Source organism: Erythrolamprus reginae, chromosome 10 (genome assembly GCF_031021105.1).
Source record: "Erythrolamprus reginae isolate rEryReg1 chromosome 10, rEryReg1.hap1, whole genome shotgun sequence".
NCBI lineage: Eukaryota > Metazoa > Chordata > Lepidosauria > Squamata > Dipsadidae > Erythrolamprus > Erythrolamprus reginae.
Window position 1 is genome coordinate 7,599,251 of NC_091959.1, and position 19,191 is coordinate 7,618,441.

Genomic DNA, 19,191 nt, shown 5'->3' on the forward strand with positions numbered 1-19,191 from the left:
CCAACTCTGTGGGACCTTATCGGTCGCTGGGATTCGTGCGGTAGCAGGCGGTTCCGGAGGTAATCTGGTCCAATGCCATGTAGGGCTTTAAAGGTCATGACCAACACTTTGAATTGTGACCGGAAACTGATCGGCAGCCAGTGCAAGCCACGGAGTGTTGAAGAAACTTGGGCGAATCTTGGAAACCCCACGACGGCTCTCGCGGCTGCGTTCTGCATGATCTGAAGTTTCCGAACACTTTTCAAAGGTAGCCCCGTGTAGCGAGCGTTGCAGTAATCAAACCTCGAGGTGATAAGGGCATGAGCGACTGTGAGCAATGACTCCCTGTCCAAATAGGGCCGCAACTGGTGCACCAGGCGAACCTGGGCAAATGCCCTCCTTGCCACAGCCGAAAGATAATGTTCCAATGTGAGCTGTGGATCGAGGAGGACGCCCAAGTTGCGAACCCTCTCTGGGGGGGGGCAGTAGTTCCCCCCCAGGGTAATGGACGGACAGATGGAATTGTCCTTGGGAGGCAAGACCCACAGCCACTCCGTCTTGTCTGGGTTGAGTTTGTTTGATCGTTATCCTCCTCGCCTGTTTGAATACGACAACATTAATACAAACTTGTTTCCCTCTCTCTCTCTCTGCCTGCAGGGGTTTATGAAGCATAACACATCTCGTCAGAACGAACATTGCCTGACTAATTTCGACCTGGCTGAGTACAGACAAGTACTAAGCGACCTGGCCATCCAAATTTACCAGCAACTTGTTCGAGTTCTAGAGAATATCTTGCAGCCAATGATCGGTAAGGAGAAACGAAGGGGGTGTCCAGTGGATTTTTTCCCCCTGCATAATTAAGAAAGTCATTTTCATCGTTTGGATTTTCCTCTGATAATGTCCATCGACATTACTGTGCAATGAAGGAATTTTGTTTTGTGTCAATTGTGCCAGCCGAGTTCAGAGGTTTACTTTGCTACCTTCTTAGGGTTGTTAAGAAAATCAAATTACGACTGTCTATAGCTGTGATGGCGAACCTATGGAACATTTATTTTATTTATTTATTTTATTTATTTATTTATTTATTTTATTTATTTATTTATTTATTTATTTTATTTATTTTATTTATTTTATTTATTTTATTTATTTTATTTATTTTATTTATTTTATTTATTTTATTTATTTTATTTTATTATTTTATTATTTATTTTATTTATTTATTTATTTATTTATTTATTTTATTCATTCATTCATTCATTCATTTATTAGATTTGTATGCCGTCCCTCTCCGAAGACTTGGGGCGGCTCACAACAGCAATAAAAACAGTATAACAGTGGAACAAATCTAATATTAAAAACATATAAAACCCTATCATTACTTAAAAACCAAACAGCAACATTCATACCAAACATAAAACAAAGTATAAAAAATAGCCTGGGGGAAAAGTGTCTTAACTCCCCCAGGCCTGGCGGTATAAGTGAGTCTTAAGTAGTTTATTTTATTTATTTTATTTTATTTATTTTATTATTAAGGAGCCTTTCGGTGGCGCTTAAGGAGGCGTGTGCTCCTCCTCGCCGCCTCAGAGTCCCCCTTTTCTTTTTAAGCCTTAAAGTTTTGGATTTTTTTTTATTCCCCTCACCTTCTTCCTTCAGCAGCGACTGTCCTCCTCCTCCTCCCACCCAAATTCTGAGCTTTTATTTCTTTTCCAATGGGTTTGCACACATGATTTGCTTTTACATTGATCCCTATGGGAAAAATTGCTTCTACTTACAAACTTTTCTACTTAAGAACCTGGTCACGGAACGAATTAAGTTCTTAAATAGAGGTAACCACATAAACGAACCAACAAATATTCCCTCCGCCGAATTAATGACCCCCTTCCTCAGTTTCAGGAATGCTGGAGCACGAAACCATCCAGGGGGTGTCTGGGGTGAAGCCCACCGGCCTGCGCAAGAGAACCTCTAGCATCGCTGACGAAGGGACCTACACCTTGGATTCCATCATCCGTCAGCTGAACACCTTCCACTCCATCATGTGCCAGCACGGCATGGACCCTGAGCTGATCAAGCAAGTGGTCAAGCAGATGTTCTACATCATTGGGGCCGTGACCCTCAACAACCTCCTGCTGCGGAAGGACATGTGCTCCTGGAGCAAAGGAATGCAGATAAGGTGGGTGTCCAGGTTCCAGGTAACATCCAGATTAAATCAAAGTCCAAATACTCCTCAAAGTTCCAATTCATTTCATTCATCCATCCATCCATTCATTCATTCATTCAATTTTTATGCCGCCCTTCTCCTTAGACTCAGGGTGGCTTACAACATGTTAGCAATAGCACTTTTTAACAGAGCCAGTATAATGCCCCCACAATCCGGGTCCTCATTTTACCCACCTCGGAAGGATGGAAGGCTGAGTCAACCGTGAGCCGGTGATGAGATTTGAACCGCTGACCTTCAGATCTACAGTCAGCTTCAGTGGTCTGCAGTACAGCACTCTACCTGCTGCGCCACCCCGGCTCCTTATATTTCCAGAGCCATCTTGCCACCTACAATGGGAAACCTGAATCTGAGTTTCCCACTGTTCTGCCGGCGTATCCCAACGGCCCGTAATTACAGGGTAATTAGTCCAAACAGACACACACCACACGGTAGAAGGAAAATCAAAGGTCTTTATCAACAGAAAAGCAGAAAAAACTCCCTTTTTAAATGTCAAAGGGATTTTCTGGTACACACAAGGCACAGGTTAAATGCAATCCAATTTCTCACCCAGTAACTGGGAAATTGAGTCCAAATTTAAAAGTCCAGAAAGTCCACACACAGTCTTGAACAGCAAAACCACGATCTTGACGAATTATGAATCAGATAAACTTCCACGAGGCTAAACCAGCATGCTGCTCTTTTTATCTGTTGCACTAATTACAGCAGCCCCACCCAACCACAGGTGGCCTCACTTATCTCCTGTAATAATCCTTCAGTTGTTCTCTCCTATGCATCACTCTACGCATGCTTGGGTACATCATAAGTTCTTGTTCAGAATCCAGGGATGATAAGGATGATTGATCTCCTCCTGGGCTGTCTGCCAAACTCCCCTCTTCCCTGTCACTCACGCTTCCTTCGTCAGAGGAGACTTCGTCGTGAGATTCTATTGGGAGCAAAACAGGCCTGTGGCATGTGGATGTTTCCCCCACATCTACCTCCACATTCCTTGGGGCAGGAGCTGGGCCAGAGCCAGCCACAACACCTATAATTTCTCTTCTATTCTTTCTTAGATATTATTATTATTATTATTATTATTATTATTATTATTATTATTATTAATTAGATTTGTATGCTGCCCCTCTCCGAAGACTCAGGGTGGCTCACAACAATAAAAACAATATTATAACAAAACAAATCTAATATTAAAAGAAGCATATAAAACCCTATCATATATTTAAAAACCAAACAGCGCATTCATACCAAACATGAAACAAAATATAAAGAAGCCTGGGGGAAAGGTGTCTCAACTCCCCCATGCCTGGCAGTATAAGTGAGTCTTGAGTAATTTACGAAAGACAATGAGGGTGGGGGCAGTTCTAATCTCCGGGGGAAGTTGATTCCAGAGGTGGGGGCCGCCACAGAGAAGGCTCTTCCCCTGGGGCCCGCCAAACGACATTGTTTAGTCGACGGGACCTGGAGAAGGCCAACTCTGTGGGACCTTATCGGCCGCTGGGATTCATGCGGGAGTAGGTGGTTCCAGAGGTACTCTGGTCCAGATATATTTTACTATGAGTATCTCCTCTCAACAACAACCATTGATTACAGTTAAATGCTACCTGATTTTTGGCTGTTCTTGGTGACTTACAAATTGTTTGTAATGGGGGGAAAACACAAAGGAACAGAGATGTCCCAGAAACACACAATCTATTGACTTTCTAAAAATTAAAACTCCTGAACAGACCAGTATGTTTTTCTGCTTGAATCAAAACCCCGCTATCTATAAAGCAACACAAATAGATTTTTTTTTTTGGGGGGGGGGGGGGGGTCTCTCTATCAAATTTCACACCAAGTATCAGAAAAAAGTAGGAATTGGAGAATATTCATTACATGTTCACTCTTCTAAAGGTGTGCTGAGCATTCTTTTCCAAAGGAACTGAGGTTTCGTAACAAAGGTTTTTGTTAATAATTAACCAAATACTTCTTGAAGGGCTTCGGAGCAAGAATGCCTTAAGAAAACAATTTGTACTTATGCCCACTGGCTAAAAAAAAAGTAGTTAAAGATTTTAGAAACATAGAAGATTGATGGCAGAAAAAGACCTCCTGGTCCATGCAGTCTGCCCTTATACTATTTCCGGTATTTTATCTTAGGATGGATATATGTTTATCCCAGGCATGTTTAAATTCAGTGACTGTGGATTTACCAACCACGTCTGCTGGAAGTTTGTTCCAAGGATCTACTACTCTTTCAGTGAAATAATATTTTCTCACGTTGCTTCTGATCTTTCCCCCAACTAACCTCAGATTGTGCCCCCTTGTCCTTGTGTTCACTTTCCTATTAAAAAACACTTCCCTCCTGAACCTTATTTAAACCTTTAACATATTCAAATGTTTCGATCATGTCCCCCCTTTTCCTTCTGTCCTCCAGACTATACAGATTGAGTTCATGGAGTCTTTCCTGATCAGTTTTATGCTTAGGACCTTCCATCATTTTTGTAGCCTATCTTTGGTAGCCCATCTTTTTTATTATTATTATTATTATTATTATTATTATTATTATTATTATTATTATTAAGATTTGTATGCCGCCCCTCTCCATAGACTCGGGGCGGCTAACAACAATAATAAAACAGCATATGACAAATCTAATATTTAAAATAATTTAAAAAACCCTTATTAAAATCCAAACATACACACAAACATACCATGCATAAATTGTATAGGCGTAGGGGGAAAGGAATATCTCAGTTCCCCCATGCCTGACGGCAGAGGTGGGTGTTAAGGAGCTTACAAAAGGCGAAGAGGGTGGGGACAATTCTGATCTCTGGGGGGAGCTGGTTCCAGAGGGTCGGGGCCGCCACAGAGAAGGCTCTTCCCCTGGGACCCGCCAAACGACATTGTTTAGTCGACGGGACCCGGAGAAGGCCAAATCTGTGGGACATAACTGGTCGCTGGGATTCGTGCAGCAGAAGGCGGTCCTGGAGATATTCTGGTCCGATGCCATGAAGGACTTTATAGGTCATAACCAACACTTTTTAATTGTGACCGGAAACTGATCGGCAGCCAATGCAGACTGTGGAGTGTTGATTTATTTTTTTCAAAACCCATCAAACCCCATAGGTACAATGTAAGCCAGCTGGAGGAATGGCTTCGTGACAAAAACTTGATGACCAGTGGTGCCAAGGAAACCCTGGAGCCCTTGATCCAGGCTGCTCAGCTGCTACAAGTGAAAAAGAAGACCGATGAGGACGCGGGGGCCATCTGCTCCATGTGCCACGCATTGAGTACCGCACAGGTAACCCTCTTCCTGGACAAGAGCAACCAATAGGATTAAGGGGACCGGAGGCTAAAACATATGAACTGGGTATTTCTAATTTAACGAAAAGAAGGACCAGGGGAGACATGATGGCAGTCTTATCTATCTAGTAGGAAATTTATTTATTTATTTAGATTTGTATGCCGCCCCTCTCCGTAGACTCGGGGCGGCTCACAACACATTAAAACAATTCATGACAAATCTAATAATTTACAATTTAAAATATTTAAAAACCCCATTATTAAGCAGACATACATACAAACATACCATACATAAATTATATAGGCCCCATGCCTGACCACAAAGATGGGTTTTGAGGAATTTACGAAAGGCAAGGAGGGTAGGGGCAGTTCTAATCTCTGGGGGGAGCTGGTTCCAGAGAGTCGGGGCCGCCACAGAGAAGGCTCTTCCCCTGGGGCCCACCAACCGACATTGTTTAGTTGACGGGACCCGGAGAAGGCCCACTCTGTGGGACCTAATCGGTCGCTGGGATTCGTGCAGCAGAAGGAGGTCTCCTTAGTTCTAGGTATAGTAAAGGTATATAGTAAAGAGAGACATTAAGACAGCCACAACAAAGGTCTCCGTTTTGTTTCCAAGATTTATTTCAGGGAGAATAACAGAAAGACACTCTTTGTTCTTTTAGAGCAGTGTTTCCCAACCTTGGCAACTTGAAGATATTTGGACTTCAACTCCCAGAATTCCCCAGCCAGCATTCGCTGGCTGGGGAATTCTGGGAGTTGAAGTCCAGATATCTTCAAGTTGCCAAGGTTGAGAAACACTGTTTTAGAGGGAAGGATGTCTTTTTAATACTTTGGAATTGATATCTATTTAGTATAATTTTGACCACTTGCATTCCACTGAAACAGGATAGACGGCTTGAATAAGTATGCTTAGCAATAGTTTAACAATAGCTTAGCAATGATGATGATGATGATTATTATTTTTTAAATCCTTAATCCTTAATCTGAAATGTGAAATCTTAAAAGTGATTTAAGATTTCAGGCTAAAATGTAGATTTGATCTTTCTTAAGAGCGATCCTATTGCAATCAAAATAAATTTTATTTATTAGATTTGTATGCCGCCCCGAGTCTGCGGAGAGGGGTGGCATACAAATCTAATAAATAAAATAAATAAATCACACCATGATTAAAGACTCCCATGACTTAAATTTAAAACATTTGTTGGGGATAAATAGCAAGAATCCCAGTAGCCTGACTCTTCTTTTTACTTCCAGATCGTGAAGGTGTTGAACCTATATACTCCGGTTAATGAGTTTGAAGAAAGAGTGTCTGTATCTTTTATCCGGACAATACAGGTAATTTTTCTTCTTCTTCTTGTCACAAATTGCATCTCCTTCTGATATTAGAAGAGGGGTAAGAAAAGCCATCCTGCTTTCTAAGCTCGTGTCTCCAAAGGAAAGTTTAATATCTATCCTGCCTCCCTTGTCAAGTGACTCCGAATTCCCCCTTGACATTGCTTGTCGTATGTGTGGAGTCGGGGTCAAATCAATTCAATTCAATTTATTAGATTTGTATGCCGCCCCTCTCCGAAGACTTAACTGTCAACTGTCAGAAATATGTGTCCTATGTATTTTGACATTGTTATAATTAGATTAAGACAGGATATGATGGTATTTCTTCCCCCTCCTTTCTTTCTGGGACCTAAAGAGAAGTAAATTTGGATATTTCTTTAGTTAAGGGCAGCTACGATAAAATGAGGGTTCTAAAATAAAAGCAGGAATGAGTTAAGTAAGAATGCAAGAAATGGACTGACGCACGATGGCATAGTTATGAAAAACAGCAAATAGCCAAAGAGAAATTTAGATATAGCACTTTGAATGCAAATGGAGGCGAAGAACAATATCTAAAATCCGGATGATAGTATTTGGAAAGGAGGTAGCACAGGATGAATGATATGTACCAGAATAAATTGGATAAATAATTATAAAAATTTGATTAAGGATTTGGCATTTGATATTATATTGTACAGTGATACCTCGTCTTACAAACCCCTCGTCATACACACTTTTCGAGATACAAACCCGGGGTTAAGATTTTTTTGCCTCTTCTTCCAAATTATTTTCACCTTACAAACCCAAGCTGCCACCACTGGGATGCCCTGCCTCTGGACTTCTGTTGCCAGTGAAGCGCCCGTTTTTGCACTGCTGGGATTCCCCTGAGGCTCCTCTCCATGGGAAACACCACCTCTGGACTTCTGTGTTTTTGTGATGCTGCAGGGGAATCCCAGCAGCACAAAAACGGACACTTCGCTGGCAACGGAAGTCCGGAGGTGGGGTATCGAGGACTTCTGTGTTTTTGCGATGCTGTAATTTAGCTGAGGCTCCCCTCGCTGGGAAACCCCAACTCCGGACTTCCGTTGCCAGTGAAGCACCCGTTTTTGCAATGCTGGGATTCCCCTGCTGGGATTCTCCTGCAGTATCACAAAAACACGGAAGTCCGGAGGTGGGGTTTCCCATGGAGGGGAGCCTCAGGGGAATCCCAGCAGCGCAAAAATGGGCGCTTCGGCTGGCAAAAGGGGTGAGTTTTGGGCTTGCACGCATTAATCGCTTTTCCCTATGGGAAACATTGTTTCGTCTTACAAACTTTTCACCTTACAAATCTCGTCCCGGAAACAATTAGGTTCGTACGATGAGGTATCACTGTATTGTATTTTAATTTGCGGCATGTGAATTGGAATCTCTGTAAGGTGTGAAAAACATTTAAAAAATTATACCGCCCCCCCAAAAAAGAAATATGTGCCGATTGCCAAACATCCAAATTTAGAACCTATGTTTGTTTGTTTCTTCCTTCCTTCCTTCCTTCCTTCCTTCCTTCCTTCCTTCCTTTATTAGATTTGTATGCCGCCCCTCTCCGAAGACTCGGGGCGGCTAACAACAATATAAAAAGACAATGTAAACAAATCTAATATTAAAAACAATCTAAAACCCCCCAATTTAAAGAACCACTCATACATACAAGCATACCATGTATAAATTCTATAAGCCTAGGGGGGAGGGAAATTTCAATTCCCCCATGCCTGACGACAGAGGTGGGTTTTAAGGAGCTTGCGAAAGGCAAGGAGGGTGGGGGCAACTCTGATATCTGGGGGGAGTTGATTCCAGAGGGCCGGGGCCGCAACAGAGAAGGCTTTTCTCCTGGGTCCTGCCAAACGACATTGCTTAGTTGACGGGACCCGGAGAAGGCCAACTCTGTGGGACCTAATCGGTCGCTGGGATTCGTGCGGCAGAAGGCAGTCCTGGAGATATTCTGGTCCGATGCCATGAAGGGCTTTATAGGCCATAACCAACACTGTTTAAGTTGAGGACCGCCTGCATTGAAATAAGACACTAATGAGATCCGCTCTTCTCTTTGCAGCTGCGTATGCGAGACAGGAAGGATTCTCCTCAACTCCTAATGGATGCGAAGCATATTTTCCCGGTCACTTTCCCGTTCAACCCTTCCTCTCTCGCGCTAGAAACTATCCAGATCCCAGCCAGTTTGGGTCTAGGATTCATCGCTCGGGTTTGAACCAAGAACCAGAGCTAAGCTGTCAACCATCCGTTTCGACTTAACAATCTCGTTAATGATGAAAATAAATTGAGTCAAAAGCCATGGCGGGGTTTGAGGAGGAATAGAAGGGGGAAAACTGGAAGGGAATCGTGTATACGCTGTAAAACCGCATTGTCCCAAACTGGAATGCGCCATAAATTTTTTCACGACTGGAAGCTGATAGAAACCGCTGCACATTTGTACAAATTCACTCGTCCCATGCTGAGGCCTACCTAAAGCTTTCAGGTTAAGAAAAACGTCAGTAGACACCTTAATATTTCTTCCCAAACCCACCCTACTCCTCGGTTGTCTTATATTTGCATTGTAAACCCAAAAAACCCCCAAACTATTCACCGGTCAATCACAATTGGTTTTCTTTTTTCTTTCCATGTTAAGATTCAAAATTATGATGTGCAAAAAAATAATTGTGTGAAAAGGACTCTTCTCAAGTTTTAACGGTTCTAAGAATTCCCATATTTGGTATTTTACACATACGTCCTTTTCTTTGGTCGAAAACAATCACCAGATTTTTTCCGTGTCTCCACTGAGTGGAACGGCGTCATTCTAGTGCAATGGTGTGAGTGTGTTACCTCCAATCCATATTGTGTTTCTGATTCTCATGTTGGTCAGGAAGCTAAAGCTGAGGATATGTTAAATCTCCTTGTAAGATATTTCAACATATTTAAGTCGCAAGTGATTTTCCAGTTATCGGACCACCCAGGAGCTAAATCCAGGTCCGATTTTCAGAGAAGAATGGAAATATTTAAGGGTAGCTTCTGTGTATGTGTATATAAACACAGACACATATATACATATATAAATATATATATTTCAAAGGCCTGAAAATTTAACAGAGGCAGGCAACATACAGTATCACTGATCAGGCATTTTGCCTGTACAAATCACAAAAAATAATTGAAATAACTAGAAATAGTCATATCCTTAGAAAACACCATTCATTAGCTAAATATGTTTTTTTTAATAGGTTTCAACCGGAGAGATAATTGATCAATTCAATTGGATTGCCTCCCTATTTATGTCAGTGTGTGACATAAATGACAAATTAATGACAAATATTTTGATTTTACTTCCTGGTACGATAGAGCTGCTTATTAGTCCTGTTTCAAACCATATCGGTAGTGTCTCAGTCTGTGACGTTCTTTTAAGTGTACAATAATTTTTAAGGAGCAGAAATGCAGGTTTATAAAATCACTGTTAACTTTAATAGGTCTGGCCTTTTAATAAGATGTATGCCAGTGTCAAGAAACATATAAGTAGTCATAGGAAACAATAACTTAAGCACAATCTCCAAAACTGGAACCTGTTTTCTAAAGTCAAAAGAACCAACCCACACAATATTATATTTTTTATTTATTTATTGTTTTGGTATATGTTGCTTTTCGTTTTTTATTTGCTGGATGTGTAATGAGAGTGTGTGATATTTATTTTTTGGAGATTGGGGAAGAGATTTTTTTTTAAATAGGGAAAGTGTTAATCTAAAATGCACCTCAAACATTTAATCCTGGAAAAGAAGCAATCCCCCCACCGTTAGCACCACTCCCAATCTTACAATTTTCTTGAGAGCTTGCTTCACGTTCATATTTTAAAAAAATGTAATGCTATCCCGGCTTTGGACCCACCTTATTTTTTTTAAAAAGGAAATATTCATTTTCTGTTTTCTTGGGAATCTTTCATTTGGACACATAAACATAATCTGATGAAAGGTTTTTGCCGAAATCTCTCCGGCTGCAGATTACAATAGTTGTCATGATTTTTCCCAGTTGTAAAACTGACTCTTTGAAATAAAGTTAAAGTTCTCTAGGTTCCCCTAAAAATAAATAAATAACAAATAAAACTTAAAAACCAGGTACGGTCAGTGATGATCAAAAATACAAAAGATGGTGTGACATGTCCCGAGCCTGCCGTGTGTAATATTTTAATTTATCCCAACAATTTAAAGACTTCATGAACTCAATCTGTCTAGTCTGGAGGACAGAAGGAAAAGGGGGGACATGATCAAAACATTTAAATATGTTAAAGGGTTAAATAAGGTTCAGGAGGGAAGTGTTTTTAATAGGAAAGTGAACACAAGAACAAGGGGACACAATCTGAAGTTAGTTGGGGGAAAGATCAAAAGCGATGTGAGAAAATATTATTTCACTGAAAGAGTAGTAGATCCTTGGAAGAAACTTGCAGCAGACGTGGTTGGTAAATCCACAGTCACTGAATTTAAACATGCCTGGGATAAACATATATCCATTGTAAGATAAAATACAGGAAATAATATAAGGGCAGACTAGATGGACCATGAGGTCTTTTTCTGCCGTCAGACTTCTATGTTTCTATGTTTCTAATTGGATTATATTTATTTTCAAACATATCTCTGCTGTAAATGCACATTATTAAAATGGTCTAGTACTGGAGTTAATTTCTCTTTGCACCTAAAAGATGCTGTCACTTTAAACACGTTCAAATAGGTTTTCGTGTGCGAAAGAGAGGTGACTGACAGGGACACTGTAGAGGTAAATAAAAGAGGCCTCAATTGGGGAGGCTCTCTCTATTCTTTTTGTTTTGTTTTATTATGGGAAGGGAAACAGATGCTCTTTGATATTTTTTTTTCAAAGAAATATTCAGGTACTCAAGTATTGCCTTTAATACATGTTCTTTATTTATGATACATTAATAGGTCTTTACTTGAAAATGTGCGTTTTCTTTTATGACTGGCACTATGTTTACAAAAGTGACTAAGAGAGTGTGTCCCTCCTAGGATTACTTTAAAATGTTCTATTAAAAGATACACTTCCTCTGTGGCTGTAGCCAGTTGGAGCTTGATACCACAAAGGAGCCAAAAGTTGAGGTCCTAGAGTGGCTAATGGCTTCCAAAACGATCGGGACTCTATTCTCATAATCGCCCAGCCACAGGTTGTAAATTAGTCAATTTCCTGTTTGTTGTGTGGTCAGTTTCTCTCTGTGTGGGTGTGTGCTGTGCAGTCAAAGAACAGGTGTCCAAAACACCCTTCTTGGAGAAGGTGAAAATACAAGAAAGTAGAGTTTTAATCAATCAACGTTAGGGCAATAATGGAGCATCCAAGAACGTTTCAGAGATGCTGGATCTGATTGGCTGAACTGGGGACGCCATTTGGCCTCAGCGGTTGGTCTGGGGGGGATTATGTCCCCTCCCTCCATGTTTTACACCCATCTGAGATTTGCCACACTAGTTGTAGATTATGAGAGTTCACGAACGTACACTAACTTCTCAACTCTCACTAGATTCTGAGCATACTGTACAACAGATGTGTCCACCTTGGCAGCTTTAAGACTTGTGAATTTCAATCCCAGAATTCCCTAGCCAATTATGGGGAATTCTGGGAGTTGGAAGTCCACAGGCTTCAGAATTGTTAAGGTTGGGGAATTCTGGGAGTTGGAAGTCAACAGGCCTTAAAATTGCCAAGGTTGGGATGAAAAGGTCGTAACAGAAATTATGTAAGGGGACAGCATTATTTTTTAAATCTAGCAAATTAATTCCCCCCTCCGGGATATCTCCCTACTGAATCTCTAGAACAGTGATTTTCAACCTTTTTTGAGCCACGGCACATTTTTTACATTTTAAAATCCTGGGGCACACCACCAACCAAAATGACACAAAATGACACCCTAAGACACTTTCCTCTCTTTTTCCATCCCTGTCTCCTCCCCACCCTTGTGTGTGTGTGTGTCCAAAAACAGGTGAGGACTGAGTTTTTCCCCTCTCTTATTCTTTGGGTGCTTTTTATCATATGCTTTAAATCAAGAGTCACTTCCCTCTCTCTTTTGTTTCTCTCTCTTTCCTCTCATTCTCTGTCTCAATCATTTTCTCATTTCTCTTTTTTTCCTCCCCTTTTTGCTCATTTATCTCTCTCTCTCTCTCTCTTGCTTTCTCTCTCTTTCTCTTGCTTTCTTTCTCTCTGACACTTGCTTTCTCTCTCTTTCTCTCTTTTCTTTCTCTCTTGCTTTCTCTCTCTCTCTCTCTTTCTTTCTCTCTCTTTCTCTCTCTCTCACTCTCTCCCTCATTCAGCAAAAAGTTGCAAGACTGGAACCTGAGCTTCCTTTTTCGCGGCACACCTGACCATGTCTCGCGGCACACTAGTGTGCCACGGCACACTGGTTGAAAAACACTGCTCTAGAAGTATAGGAATCCTGCCTTTTCATTTCAACTGAATAATTTTTTTTTTCCAAGAATTTGACAATTCCAAAAGCGACCATGAAATCGTTTAGATATATGCTTTTTAATTTTTTGTTTTCTTTGTACAAAAGCCTTATTGTATCTTGTTTACTAATGAGAGCGATGGATGCCTGTTGGCTTTCTCCTCCGACTGCGTAACCTGATTAAATATATCTTCCCGTCACATTAAAACCGAAATGCTGCTTTACATGTTTTAAAGGAGTTCCGAGTTTAACTGTGCTCTGTAATTCATCCGACAATTTACATATCAGTATTTTACGTGCACTTTTTACTTTTTAATATTTTACTGTTGCATGCTGGAAAGCCAGCTGTTTTCGAGTTAGAATTTGTAGCGTCTAACACTATTCGAGTTTTGCTTATTTCTGCCCCCTCCTTAAAACATGATCATGTTGTTTTAATGTGGAAGTGTTGCCATCTCTTTCATTTTTAATTGATGCTTTCCCATCCTCTCCCCCCCCCCTCAAGTGTGCTTTTGAAATGTATAGACCCAAAATATTCCTCCAATATTATTACCTCATTAGGTTTTCAGATCATTTTCTTCTAACCCCTGGGCTGCCTTTTAAAGCCCCCAAGAAAATTGCAAAACACGCTTGCTTTGATCATAAAGCTTCTTTCTTGCTTGTGTTGGGCCTGTTTGTTTTCAGTGCCCACCCCCCAGAATATCCCAATAGGGTTGGGGGCATTGATTTGTCTGTTTCCACTTGTAGAAAACTTTGTGTATCAGACATCGGTCACAATAAATTTGCACTATTCATAATAGGTCTTTCCTGCTGGTACAAAGAGATCTGCATTTATGGGGTAGGTTGTCCCAGAACATCCAATCTCACCCATATCAGATTTTTAGCAAAATAAAGAATAATTTCAGGTCTACACACAGATAATAAGAGTACAGTGTTCCCTCGATTTCCGCGGGGGATGCGTTCCGAGACCCCCCGCGAAAGTCGAATTTCCGTGAAGTAGAGATGCGGAAGTAAATACACCATTTTTGGCTATGGACAGTATCACAAGCCTTCCCGTAACACTTTAAACCCCTAAATTACCATTTCCCATTCCCTTAACAACCATTTACTCACCATTATTACTGGTATTCACCATTGAATAAGACACTTAGTGATCCTGATATTTATAAACATAATTATTTATTAACAATAATTATTATTTTTTGTTATTTATTTGCAAAAATTATTAGTTTGGCGATGACATATGGTGGGAAAAACCGTGGTATAGGGGAAAAACCGTGAAGTTTTTTTTAATTCATATTTTTTAAAAAAACGTGGTATAGGCTATTCGCGAAATTCGAACCCGCGAAAATCGAGGGAACACTGTATTCTTGATCCCAAAGCCCTTTTCCTTTCTCAAAGCGACACTCTTCAGTTATGTTTGCTGTTTTATCCTGATGTATCTTATTTTCTTTTGAGGCTTTCAAAACTTGTACACATTTCAACTGTTGGTTTTATTTTGTAACTTGCGTGATCATTGTCCTTTTAAACTTGCGATTCCTTTCGAAGCAAAAAAACAACAGGGTTTGAGGTCTTTTACCCACTAGGCGTAGAATAGAAACCAAAATGTTAATCAGAATGACTTAAGCTTGGAATTGTCATGGTGTCTGACATAATTAATAAATGTATGCTTCATAAATGCTGTATCTTAGAAGAAATGTCCAAATAAAAGGAAACACTAAAAAAAGTCTTCATTTTTTCAGTCTCCTGTGTGAAAGGTTATTGTTGGAGGATGAATTCAGGAACAACGTAAGCTGTTTTTTGGTACCCTATCCGTTAATTCATCTCAATGTGTCTTGAGTCCAATAAGTGGCCGCCCCTATGAAAATCTACCTTTTAAAAAGTCCTGTACAGTGGTACCTCTACCTACGAACGCCTCTACTTACGAACTTCTCTAGATAAGAACTATTGCTATATATTGCTACAGGTCTGTCTGTCCACCCACCCATCCATTTTTCTATATCCATGTTTGTCCATACATCCATTTATCCATTTATCTATACCCATGTCCATCCGTCTGTCCATCCATCCATCCATCTATCTATATAAGCTACCGGAATCTACACATGGATTCCATGTCTGTCCATCCATCCATATCCATGTCCGTCTGTCCATCCATCCATCTATAGCAGGGGTCCTCAAACTTGGCAACTTTAAGTCTTGTGGACTTCAACTCCCAGAATTCTCCAGCCAGCATAGAGTTGAAGTCCACAAGTCTTAAAGTTGCCAAGTTTGAGGACCCCTGATCTATATCAATGTCCATCCATCTATCTATATCCATGTCTGTCCACCCACCCACCCATTCATTCCATTCCATCTTATGATTCTTGATGAGTGTATTTTATTTTCCTTGTATGGGCACTGAGAGCATGGGCCCCACAGCCACGGTCCTTGTGTGCCCAATCACCCTTGGCCAACCACCTGGAGCCCTTCCGGCCCTTCTCTCCTCTCCTCCTCGGAGGCGGCCAGCGAGCAAAGGAACGTGGCGCTCCGGCGGGGAGGCGGCTGAGAGGAGGAGCCCCACCTCCGGCCGGCGCGAGCGGACCAGGCCGGGCGCGCACCTTCCCCGCCGCCGCGATGGCGCTGGCCGGCCTCTACACGCAGGTAGGTGGCGGCGAGGGCTCCTGCGGGCGGGGGGCTCCGGCGGGGTCTTCGGGCTCAACCTCGGGAAGGCTCCGGCAGCCGCCGCGGCTGCCCTTCCCCGCCAGCTGGCGTCTCTCCGGCTGCGGGAAGGAAGGCGGGCGCTGCTCCCTCCGGCTCAGCCATCCGGGAGGAGGAGGCGGCCGCCGCGGCAGGTGGGACGGAGCCCGGCGGGAGGTTGGGAGCGGCGCTCGGCTGGGCCGCTGGTCGGGGAGGGAGAGTGCGGTGGGGACTCCCGGAGAGTCCGTTTTCCCTCTGCCCCTTCCTTCCTTCCTCCTCTCTCTCTCCTTCCTCCTTCCTTCCTTCCCTCCTTCTGATCTCCCTCCCTCCTTGCTTCCTTCTTTTCTTTCTTCCTACCCACCCTCGTTGCTTCCTTCTCTTTCTTTCTTTCTTTCCTTCCATCACTCCTTCCTTCCATCACTCCTTCCTTCCTTCCTTCCTTTCTTTTCCTCTGTCTTTCTCCCCTTCCTCTCCCACTCCGTCTCCCTTTCTTTCCTCTTTCCTCCTTTTCTTCCTTCCTTCCTTCTTTCTTTCCCTCCATCTTTCTCCCCTTCCTCTCCCACTCCCTGTCTTTCCTCCTTTTCTTTCTTTCTTTCCTCCTTTTCTTTCTTTCTTTCTTCTTTCCCTCCATCTTTCTCCCCTTCCTCTCCCACTCCCTGTCTCCCTCTGTCTTTCCTCCTTTTCTTTCTTTCTTTCTTTCTTTCCTCCTTTTCCTTCTTTCTTTCTTTCTTTCACTCTTCCTTCCTTCCTTCCTTCCTTCTTTCCATCCATCTTTCTCCCCTTCCTCTCCCAATCCCTGTCTTTCCTACTTTTCTTTCTTTCTTTTTTTCTTTCTTTCTTTCCTCCTTTTCTTTCCTCCTTTTCTTTCTTTCATTCTTTCTTCCTTCCTTCCTTCTTTCCCCATCTTTCTCCCCTTCCTCTCCCACTCCCTGTCTCCCTCTGTCTTTCCTCCTTTTCTTTCTTTCTTTCTTCCCTTCCCTTCCTTCTTTCCCTCCATCTTTCTCCCCTTCCTCTCCCTGCCTCCCTGTGTCTTTTTCTTTCTTTCTTTCTTTCTTTCTTTCTATCTCTCTCCCTCCCTCTCTCCTCCTTCTTTCTTCCATCTTCCTCCTTTCCTTGCTTCCTTCCTTCCTCCCTTTTTTCCTCCCTTCTTCTTCCTCCACCCTCTCTCTTTTTCTTTCACCACCATTCCTCCTATCATCTCTATTTCTCAGTCTTTTTCCTTTATGTCTCTTTCCCCTTTTCAAGACTTGTCCTTTCCTGGGCCCAAGGCCAGGGTCCCAGACTGGCCCAGTAAAAAACTTTTTCCCAACAGACCGACCTGAGCGGGCTAGCCTCAAAGAAACATTTGCACAATACTCTTCCCCAAATAAACCCATTTTTTCCTGGCCTATAAATTAACCAAATGTGTTCTTTCCCCCCACATGCTGAACCAGAGAAGGGAAAACCTCTAACCAAGGTAGCCAGTCTTGATACGTTGTGTGACTCTTCTCTCCTTGGCTTTTTACCTGACTTCATTGAATATATGGTGCAAATCTGGTTGTGGTTTAAAAATTCTGTCAAAGCAATTTCAACAATATCTCATTTCAACAATATCATTTCGAGAGCACAATCCCGGCAAACCTGAAGTTGAATTGTAACGAAGCCAGTTGGCACAATGAATGAACTCCAGAAACTGTCTCCAGTCCTTTGTTGACTTTATGGAGAGAAACTTTATCCCATATAATATGTATGTTTGCTAGTTTTTCCAGATTCAGAGGTGCTGCGGGCAATCTTGACTTACGAGTTACAGCCTTTCCTTTATTTTGAAATTACCACATTGAAAAAAGTGACTCCCAACAGTACTAACACAACTATTGTAGCATCCTCTCGGTCAGGTGATCAAAAATTTGGTTGCTTGGCAACCAGTGTATATTTATGGAGCTTTACAGCGTTCTGGTGTCATATGATTACTCTTTGTTACAGTCTCTGTGTAGAGGAAAGTCAACGAGAGAAGCCAAATTCACTTCCCAACTCTTGTGAGTCACTTAAAACCCTGAAGTGATTTGTTTAACAACCATGGCAAAAAAAAAAAAAGAAGCAGGAAGAGGGAGATTGTGATCCCGCTGTATAGAGCGCTGGTGAGACCCCATTTGGAATACAGTGTTCCCTCGCTTTTCGCGGGGGATGCGTTCCGAGAGCGCCCGCGAAAGTCGAATTCCCACGAAGTAGAGATGCGGAAGTAAATACACTATTTTTGGCTATGAACAGTATCACAAGCCTTCCCGTAACACTTTAAACCCCTAAATTGCAATTTTCCATTCCCTTAGCAACCATTTAGATTATTACTCACCATGTTTATTTATTAAAGTTTATGAAAAAAAAATATTTATTAAAGGCAGACGAAAGTTTGGCGATGACATATGACATCATCGGGTGGGAAAAACCGTGGTATAGGGAAAAAACCCGCCAAGTATTTTTTAATTAATATTTTTGAAAAACCGTGGTATAGACTTTCCGCGAAGTTTGAACCCGCAAAAATTGAGGGAACACTGTACTGTGTTCAGTTCTGGAGACCTCACCTACAAAAAGATATGGATAAAATTGAACGGGTCCAAAGACGGGTTACAAAAATGGTGGAAGGTCTTAAGCATAAAACTGATCAGGAAAGACTTCATGAACTCAATCTGTAGAGTCTGGAGGACAGAAGGAAAAGGGGGGACATGATCGAAACATTTAAATATGTTAAAGGGTTAAATAAGGTCCAGGAGGGAAGTGTTTTAAATGGAAAAGTGAACACAAGAACAAGGGGGCACAATCTGAGGTTAGTTGGGGGAAAGAGTAGTAGATCCTTGGAACAAACTTCCAGCAGACGTGGTTGGTAAATCCAGAGTAACTGAATTTAAACATGCCTGGGATAAACATATATCCATTGTAAGATAAAATACAGGAAATAGTATAAGGGCAGACTAGATGGACCATGAGATCTTTTTCTGCCATCAGTCTTCTATGTTTCTATGTTTCTAAGATCAGAAGCAACATGAGACTGAAAGAGTAGTAGATCCTTGGAACAAACTCCCAGCAGACGTGGTTGGAAAATCCACAGTAACTGAATTTATTATTATTATTATTATTATTATTATTATTATTATTATTATTATTATATTAAATTTGTATGCTGCCCCTCTCCATATTTATTAAATTTGTATGCCTGGGATAAACATATATCCATCCTAAGATAAAATACAGGAAATAGTATAAGGGCAGACTAGATGGACCATGAGGTCTTTTTCTGCCGTCAATCTTCTATGTTTCT

The 19,191-nt window shown here is 41.7% G+C and overlaps 2 protein-coding genes across 2 annotated transcripts in view; both read left to right on the plus strand.

Annotated features, from left to right (window-relative positions):
• Positions 1-12,685, plus strand: part of MYO5A (myosin VA) — a 102,590-nt gene extending 89,905 nt beyond the window's left edge. The window contains exons 35-39 of the mRNA XM_070763053.1: positions 637-787; positions 1,867-2,149; positions 5,294-5,468; positions 6,725-6,805; positions 8,865-12,685. Of these exons, the coding sequence (XP_070619154.1) occupies positions 637-787; positions 1,867-2,149; positions 5,294-5,468; positions 6,725-6,805; positions 8,865-9,017 (843 nt within the window). The 3' untranslated portion in view covers positions 9,018-12,685. The remainder of the gene's footprint in view (positions 1-636; positions 788-1,866; positions 2,150-5,293; positions 5,469-6,724; positions 6,806-8,864) is intronic.
• Positions 12,686-15,747: 3,062 nt separating this feature from the next.
• Positions 15,748-19,191, plus strand: part of MYO5C (myosin VC) — a 67,811-nt gene continuing 64,367 nt past the window's right edge. Inside the window, exon 1 of the mRNA XM_070763070.1 lies at positions 15,748-15,863. Coding sequence (XP_070619171.1) covers positions 15,837-15,863 — 27 coding nt within the window. The 5' untranslated portion in view covers positions 15,748-15,836. The remainder of the gene's footprint in view (positions 15,864-19,191) is intronic.